The following is a 9701-nucleotide window of genomic DNA, read 5'->3' on the forward strand; positions in this document are numbered from 1 at the left end:
CACTGGGGCAAGAGCTTCGTAATCCCATGCTTAGATAACTGCCTGGTACATTTTAAGTACTCATTAAGTATTTATGCTACAAATGAATGAAAGCAGATGAAAAAACAGCCTTCTTTCTACTTCCTGGATTGCCTGGTTGTGCTCATGTTTAGGTTGAAGAGGAATGCGTATGTCTCTTTCTGAGTTTTTGCCTTCTTCTTGGCCATTAGACCTAGTTCCCTGTAATATTCTCTCAGTGACACAAACTGGTGCTTTCTTAGGGTGCTCAGCCATGCCATTTCTAGAGCTATAGGGTTATGATGAAGCTCCTAGAGGAGGTAGGGTCATCTCAGTTGGGCACAGAAACATCAGATCAGTCTGCTTCTAGGTGCAACAGTAAAAGTGCAAAACAAAGACAGAATTAGCATTTCTAAATCTGTTCACTGAATGAGCCTAATGATGTCCACCACAGGCTCCAATGATGGCAGTAGATTGACTAGATTTTGCATACCTTGCAGCCACAAGGGATAGGATGTGCCACTCTATGTGTGTGTCACGTAAGGGTAACAGACTGAGGAGTACTGGGCAGAACTATTATTCTCTCCTGAATCTGGTAATTTTTTCTGGAGGTATTCTCCTGTGCCTTCACTCCCACCTTTAACCATGTATGTTGTTCTTAAATGCATCCTTTCTAATGATTGAAAACTGTCATAGCAACTCTTTCCTTATTTGAATTTCACAGGAATAGTCTTTATTTCAGTCACTCAGAAAGGGGTCTATGGCAACAGAATCACAGCTGACAACAAATTAATGACTATGATGCTGTGATTAGTTGAGATTACAGGCTACAGAGAGCTTGTCTGAGAATTCACTGACATCATCCTGATACTCGCTTCTGCCGGGGATTAATATTGGTCAGAAAAGAGGATGTGGTTCAGCTACAGTAAGCTCCATAGAAATGCAAGGAAATCTGTCTGTATTATAATATTTCAATGACATGCTAATTAATTAAAAGGACTTTTACTGTTAACTTGCTTAGCCTAAACAAGTCTTTCTCCTATGCCCTCCCTAGCACACTGACTTATTTTAATAAAGCTTTAAGGCATTATCCAAATAAAAAGTTGAAGTGACCTAGATAATTCCAGTCCCCAAACCCAAAGTATTCATTAACTAAAAGGAAAATGTAAGACTCTTGAATTATCTGGATAAGTCACTCATTTTATAATTTATTTTATGTGAATAGACAAAGCAATGGATACTGCAATGTATGACAAGGGTTGAGTAGATTTAGAAAATAAAACTTTTCAATCAACTTAATAAAGAGAAGATAAAAATTTAACATGAACAACACAAGAATGACAAAACCATCTATTCAGTTACCAGGTATCATTTCACATCTTTCTAAATTTTGGCTGCAAAGAAATAATGATTTCTGTAATCCCCAGCAATGACTTTTGTGGGGAGAAGATTTCAAACAAATGTCTCTTTGCTTTAGGTGAGTTTCCTTATTTGATTTCAGATCCTCCTAAGGGAAGAGATTTCAGGATTTCCTGCTTGTAAAGTGGAAAAGAACACTTCGCTGAACTTGTATGACATCATGTGAAGCATTAAAAGGGCAGGTAATCATGAGTTCTCTGCCTGTTGACCAAAGCTTCTTTACTTCCTTAATCTATTTCATTTTTAAATGTCAGAGTAGGCTGAAACCTTTCAAAGCTATACAGGCTGCAGAAGCAGAGGAAATATTAGGATAAATTCTTTAACTTTTGTGAGAGCTTTTAAATAATTAACAGATGGAATTTTTGAATTGTTATGTATCACAGTACAGAAATCCCAACGTTAGACCATGTTTAGAATAAATACGGTTTAACAACAAAGGGCACAAGGCCATCTCTATTTCTAGGAAGTCCGTGAAATGGATATTTAGAGTACATGCCATAGGCACAAAGAGAATATTTCATTTCCAAAGAATATAATAAAATCTAGTTTATCAGTGAAAATTAGAATATTATACAACAAATGAAAATAGCAAGTAAAATCTTGGCTTTAAATATAATTTATTTTTCAAACTCTACTTGGAATTCCACATATATTACAGAACAAATTTTTTTTAAAAGTACCTGTTGTAATATTATTTATTAAAAAGCAATAAAAATGTGAGCAAATTATATTTAAGCTTATACTAGAAAAATATTTTCCAATATACTTAAAACACTAGAGCCACATAGGTAAAACAAATAGTATTTGAAAGATCTTATTCTAGATATGTAATAGACAAGATATTGCTCACTGTAATAAATTAATTTCTTTGTTATGCAAAACCCCTCAACCAGAACTTCATAAAGAAATGTGAAGTGGTGTGAAAATGATCTTACCTCATATTCAAAGTCCTCTGTTCTGTCTGCATCAGCAGGTAAGCTGGAAATATACTCATTGTCCTCATAAAATTCATGCCCCATTGGATGCAGAGAATGGCAGCTAAGGGGAATGTAGCAATACGAAAGGAATAGATTAAAAGGATTGTTTTCAAGATTAAAACAGATTTTAGAATTTCACTTTAGTTTGCTCTGCTTTGGAATAAGACCTGTAGTGATCTAGGCTTTAAATAAACTACAGCTCAGGAAAAGCAATTGTTTTTCGTTCTCCCTCTACCTGAAGTCCATCAATTTGCAATTTCTGAGAGAATGCTAGGAATAAGGGCCCGTGGTCAGAGCTGTATTCTGTGGAGAGGCTGATGTGAAATCTCTGACAGTCCATGGTGCTTTATTGATACTTTTTGGCCTGCTTCCATTCCACCAAATGTGACAAGCTCCACACGTGTGTGTGTGGCATTTAAGATTGCAGTCTACTAAAGAGGGGCATTTTGTCATAAAGCACTACTGATTTCATAAGCCACAGCTGTGAACTATTTTTTGAAAACCATTTTCAAAAACACATATTTTCACATATTTTCAGACTCTAAAATGTGTTCACATTGTCCCCTCCTCTCTTTCTTAAGATACCCCCTTTCTCATTCTCCTTCATAACACACATTTTCCCCCTCTGTGATCAAGGACATATACACAAATATTAAAGGGCATTCATGGTGACCAATCACTGGAAGCTCCTATAAGATGCAAGATTTCATAATCCCTTTTGAAAATTCTCAGTAACAGAGAGAGCAGATTAAATTAAGGAAACGAGGGGATATGAGGCATAGCACATGGGCACATGGCTTTTATGTATTTTAATTTTTAGGAAATATTTTAAATAGTTTGTAAATGTGTCGTTCAATTTATCATGTTCTGATATAAAGACTACATATTATATCATATGAAGACTAAGCACAGTTTAACAGCAAAGGGCATAAGGCCTTGTCTATACCTAAAAGACACTAAAAAAGCCTGAATACAATTAACAAGTTGTAGTAGATAAGACCTCTAAGCCCTGCCAGTGTGGACCTTATTGAAAACTTGGAGATAGCGGTATCAATTAGTTCCCTGCTCCCTTGCTGAAAGCAAGAGACCCGTCCTCATGCCGTTATGCTATTGTCAGCATAAATATTCTACCAGCCTTTCCTCACTGCCATCTATGACTGTCAGTTCCATACAGGGCTCACTAGTGCAGGCCAGAATGGTAAAAGTAATGCAGGCAGTATCTTTCCTGGTGTCTACCAGATAAATCTCCTTGCTCATATCTGAACTGGCTCTGCACAGCTCATTTGGGCTGTTGAAATATTGAAGCTTGCTGCTTTGGACATCTGATGTGTTTACCTTGCCTTTCAGATAGTAAGAAGGAAGGAACACTTTATTCACTCAACATTTATTCAGTGCCTACCAGATGCCAGGCCAAGTGCTAGAAAGACATTGGTGCACAAAATCCAATTCTGCCCTATTAATTGGGGAAAGCAGCAAAGTGGGAATTTTAATACAGTGCAATAATTAAGGGGAAAATATAGGAGCCTTGGGAGCACATGGTAGGGGTGGACTCACTGCAGCCCTAGGGTGTTTTCTATAAAAGATTGTCTATAAGCTAACGTCTGCAGGACCTAGGAAGAAGAGCATGATGCACTGGCTAAGGGAGTAGGTATTGGGGTCGGACCTCTTAGGCCTAGAAGCATGGCCCTGTCACTTTTTTGCTATGTAATCTTGTCCATGTTATTTAATATCTGTTCCTTCATCTTAGACATAGGATGTTGATAATATAATGCACTCCTTCATAAAACTAAATGAGTCAATAAATGCAAAACTTTTGGAATAACACTGAAAGCATGTTAAGTTAGCTAATACAAGCTGGCTATTATTATCCATTCAAGGAGGTATTTATTGAATAGCTACTATATTTTAGGCTGTATTAATAAATATATTTGTTTGTTTTTTGTTCAACTCCCTCTCTAAAATATGAACTCTAGAAGGTAGTAACTTTATTTTTGTTCATAGTTTTATGCCTGGCATCTAGTTCCAATGCCTGACACATTCAATTTGTCTGACACAAAGGGCTATTTAAAAGGTAATGATGAATGAATAAAGCGATACCCAAGACAAGCAGATCCCCTGCCCTTCTGACTTTGAAGTCTCAAGGAGTGGTTTTCAAAACCTTTCTGCACATTAGAATATATTAGGGGGAGTTTTGAAAAATTCTGATGCCTAAGACTTACTCTAAGAATTCTCATTTAATTGGCCTGAGGGGTGATTCAGGTATAGCTTCTAAAAGTTCCCAGGTGATTCAAATGTACATCTGTGACCCACTGAAACAGGCTTATGGGAGCCAGCTATCAAAGGGCAGGAAAGTGGCATGAATCAGATCTATGTTCTTTACAAAGTAAAGAACAGATCGGAGTAAGTGATGAAAATGCAGCCTAAAGAGACCATTGCTCTTGCAAACTCTGTTTGAATATTTACTAGAAAGCTCACAAAACACAATGAACTGGGCAAACACACTTCTAAAACTGTGCAAGTAGGATAATTTGAATAAAATCTCTCTGGCTTCCTTTAAATTAGGCAAAAATCAAGAGGAAGTATTCCTTGAATAGCTCTTTATTTGATAGCACTATACTTACTCTCTGACAGCCAAGATCCTTTGTTTATATCTCAATATATTGGGTAATTGCTTTCTTTGGAGAATTGCACTTTAATTAAATCAATTTCCTAGCTTCTCTTTAAAGAAGAGCAATACCAGGAAGAGAGAGAGGTGGCCCACAGAGGAGAATGTGGTGCCAACATGCCACTTCCACATGAGTCTTAATAAGGTTTTTTGCAGCTTTGGTGAGAAAAGTGATTTCCCTGACCAGTGTTCATGAGTAGCATGAGGCTTTTGACAGCTAGTAATATGAAGATGAACTAATCAGAGCCAGAAATGTTCATGGCACCTTGCAAGTCTGATTACCCAGGTGAAGCAGCCATGTGGGTCAGGGAGAGTAGCTGGCAGGGACCACTGAGAACTAACTGCATATATAGAAACAGTGGAGACATTTTCCAAACAGAGCTGGGAAACCTGTCTCTGTAACTGTCAACCTGCTAGCGAAACTGCTTCTTTCCAACAACTACTTTATATGACAAATGGAAACCAACAGGGCTTTGGAAGAAATGACAGAAAAATACCTGTCTGAGAGCAGGAATGGACAGATGTCTGGCACTGGAGGGGTAGACGGCCGAAGCTTGGCCAGGGCCATGATGTGTTCGAAGGTGATGTCCGTCTGAGTGCTGGCATTCATGAGCTGCACTTCTGGGGCCGTCCCATAGGCCGGTCTACTCAGAGGTGTTCGCCTTAACACCTGCACCACAATGGGCTCCTTGGCATTTCGAAAAGCTTCCACTGCCTCTTCATGAGTGGCCTTTGAAAGATCCTTCCCATTGACCTACAAACATATAAGGACATTGTTCATCTCAGAGGAAAGATCAGAGAGGCTGTTGTGATAGATTAATAAAAGGTAGGGAGAAAGCTTTCAACCAGGTCTGATATGAATTTTGTAATAGAATATTTAATCAGACATTGATATTTACTGAAGTCTTTACCAACATGACAAAGCACCTGAGATTATAACAACAATTACTTCTGTAGTTGTTTATAAAGTGTCTGGAGCTGGTTAACTAGTAAAACAGCAGAACTATTAGTAAAGATTTAAAAATTTAAGTAACATATCTGCTTCAGTAAAGAGTCACTGAAATCTTCAGATAGAAATGTTAAGTATATACTACTTTTTTCATGATCTGTCAGTCTCTCAGTGAGATTTTCAATATTTAATCAAGGTCTTATTTGCCTAAAATCCAATTTTTTAAGATTTTGTCAAATTTCCTCCATATTCATAATGTTTTAATCCGAGACCGTGTTATTGCCCATATGCATTTTATCCTAAATCCTTGCTGTTCAAAGTGTGGTCTAGGAACCAGCAATATCAGCATCATATGAGAGATGATTAGAAATGCAGAATCCCTGGCCCTACCCTGGACCTACTGAATCAGAATTGGAATACTCACAAGATTCAGCTTTATATTTATATTCATTGAAAGAAGCACCACTCTAGAATTCCTCTGAATGGGTATACTATGTCTCTCTGGATACTCACGTATTTTAATTTATGCCAATTCCTGACTCTCCAAAGGAGTCCTGAACATTACAGAGAAAGCGGTGAAGTCTGCCTTTGTCCTCAGTCATTGCTTCTCAACAGGGGAAGAAACCAGTGGAATTTGGGAGAGAAAAATGATCCTTTCCGTGGGACTCTCCTATGCCTGCTTACTGAGAGCCCGGAATGTTTCTCAACCTTTGTGGCTCCCAAAACACCTACACACTTTCCCTAACACCCTTGTGGGAGGCAATATAGACTACTCTCAAATAGTTCTCAATGTATTCCCTAAAATAAGTCCTAACAACACAGCCTTTTAGTGGAAGTTGTATTTTAATAAAAGACTCTAGAATCTTGAAAGAACTTTATGACTCTCCTCCCAAATGAATCAATAATGCTGGCTTTTGCAAATATGAAGACCTATCTTGTGGCACAACTGTGCCCAATATCCCTGAAATTATACCATTTCCAGACAGCTAACTAAGCCACCAGCCTGTTGGTGAGGCACTAATAACTGTTATGCACCAGCAAACCTTTAGAGATCCCTGGATGTCTAAAAAAGAAGTCACTGAGTTGCAGTTGTAGAGAAACTGCTGACATTCAAATGAGCACATTCTCTCTCCCTGAGTAGACAAGGAATATGTGTGTGCTCAGAGCATGTGTGGGGTGTTTTGGGATAAATGACACAATGCCAGGTAGAAATCATCACGTCATGTAGAGACAGGCTTAATGACCTGGAGGAGCTAATTTACTCAATGGACCCTCAAAGAGTTAATGTGCCTTCAAAAAATGAGCAATTAAGCTTCTTCACCAGCAAACTATGTCCCAGTTCAGTTCTTGCTCTTGAATCACTAGTAAGAAACCCCAGGTAGAGATTTGACTAGGTATTTACCAGTGTGAACACGTTCACTGATCTTTGCATTCACTCTCTGATTCTTCTTTCCATGAACTAAACTTGAAAATTTATCACCGAGTTTTCACTGATACATCTTGGAATATCTGACTTGGGGCACACGAGAGTATGTGGACATGAGACATCTATGGGCATCATCACACTCATTCCTTTAGCTCCTGCTGTATGACAGGTGCTTGGGCTGGGGCCACTACTGTCTCCCCTGAGGACATGTAGACAGAAGATGACAGAAGAAATCCCAGAATGAAAAAGCACAACATAAAATGTAGCCCCTTTCGTTGAATAGTATCATCTCCTATGTTTCATATTGTGGCCAGTATTTGTCAATTCCAGATTGTGGAAGATTATCAGGTGGTAGGTAAGACTGCTCTGTGAGAATCTATGCAGTAGATAAAAATTGCCCTTTTGTCCCCAGCCTTCCTACTTCATGATGTCCCCTCAGTTTAGTGAAGATCTGTTCCTACAGGGTCCCATGCCCTTCCCTCTCTGAAAAGAAATCTCAGTCACACAGTCTGTCATCAATTGTCCCTATCTATCTATCTATCTATCTATCTATCTATCTATCTATTTTTGAGATGGAGTCTCGCTCTGTTGCCCAGGCTGAAGTGCAGTGGTGTGGTCTCAGTTCACCACAACATCTGCCTCCAGGGTTCAAATGATTCTCCTGCCTCAGCCTCCTGAGTACCTGGGACTACAAGCGCACCACCATGCCCGGGTGATTTTTGTATTTTTAGTAGGTGCAGGGTTTTGCTATGTTGGCCAGGCTAGTCTCAAACTCCTGACCTCATGATCCACTTGCCTCAGCATCCCAAAGTGCTAAGATTACAGGTGTGAGCTACTGCGCCCAGCCTTATCAACTAATATATCTACTGGTACAGTGTCAACATGTTATCTTTTCCTATAAGCCTTGCATCAAGAGGAACCCCTAATAGTGGTGGAATGAAATAAGACTACTTTTTTGAGGTAACTTTATGCAATATCTGAAGGTAAAGGGAAAAATTAGTGACCAGGGTTTCTTCCAGTCACACATTAAATTCTACCAATCCACAAAGTGTGTCAATAGGTAGCAGACAGATAAATGCCATTCATCTATTTTTTCCCCAGGACAAGGTACTCAGCCTTACATGTTAATCTAGTCATGATGTTCAGAATGTTTATTTGCTCTAGTGATCTTCGAAGCAAGAACAATTTTTAGAAAGTGAGTTTCCTACTGATCAAGATTATGTATTTGTGTTACTATAAGCTAAGTGGATTGTTTTCGTAAAATCCAGAATAATATATATTTTTTGCACAAATATAAACATTATTGAAAAGTATTTTAGGCTGTGAAATAATTATTGTAATGTTTAGTATATGCAAACACTATTAGCATTCATATGGCAAGATCAATGGCTATTGATTATATGATGCATACATTCATTTATTTATTATCATGAAATTTATATGCAAATTTCAGCCTTTGCTCTAAGAACAATCAAATACAATCTTAAAGAAAAGGACAGTCCCTGTAATCTCAAGATCTGACTTCCCTATTGGGGAATGATCTTTTCTTCCAGTTATCATGCAGCTGACCTCTATTTTCATAAGCTATTTAATATCTCTCAAAGTAAACAAGTCTATGACCTTTAAAGGCTCTACCACTACATATGATCCCTTAGAAGATGTAAGCATTGATGATACTAACACTTTTTTTTTCACTTCACTTGAAGTTCATCAACATACTGTTAGCCTATCAAAAGGTCACCATTTTATAAATTATGCCTTTCATAAGAAAAAAAATACCTTAATTGGGATTTTCTAGCAATTGCTTTGCTCAGTTATCATTAGTTGCAGCAAGTGAGAATTATACTGGAAGAATACCTACAGTTAATCCTCTATAAAAAGTTTGTTAACAAGTAACAGCAAAACTTCCTTTTTTTCAAGCGATTAGTTTTTAAACCAATGACAGACATTTGGTATTTCAAATTGTCATATCCTTATTATTCTATTTCTTTAGCACTATATTCTCTCCCTCAATCCCACCTTCCTTTTTTTCCTCTTCCCTCTTAATCCTTTGTCTCAATCTTAAATTTAGTTTTGTACAGATGACATATAGGTCTTAATTGTTTTGTGAGATGAGACTAAAGATGAAGAAACTCTCTGTTAAAGGAGTCCCATTTAAAATAGGTAGTTAAGGGTAGATATCCAATATTTTTGAGTGTCCAGTAAAAGGTGGGAAAGTCTTTTGCTAGAGGAATACAGATAAGTTGATTTTCAGGAGAGAAAAAAAAA

The 9701-nt window shown here is 37.8% G+C and overlaps 1 protein-coding gene across 2 annotated transcripts in view; it reads right to left on the reverse strand.

Moving 5' to 3' along the window:
* The window catches only part of PDZRN4 (PDZ domain containing ring finger 4), a 397101-nt gene that overhangs the window by 66570 nt on the left and 320830 nt on the right, over nt 1-9701 (reverse strand). For both annotated transcript variants that reach the window (XM_017530360.2, XM_017530365.2), the window contains 2 exons: nt 5556-5812; nt 2352-2454 (listed from right to left, as the gene is read on the reverse strand). In XM_017530360.2, coding sequence (XP_017385849.1) covers nt 2352-2454; nt 5556-5812 — 360 coding nt within the window. The remainder of the gene's footprint in view (nt 1-2351; nt 2455-5555; nt 5813-9701) is intronic.

Source organism: Cebus imitator, unplaced genomic scaffold (assembly GCF_001604975.1).
Source record: "Cebus imitator isolate Cc_AM_T3 unplaced genomic scaffold, Cebus_imitator-1.0 Scaffold2, whole genome shotgun sequence".
NCBI classification, from domain to species: Eukaryota; Metazoa; Chordata; class Mammalia; order Primates; family Cebidae; genus Cebus; species Cebus imitator.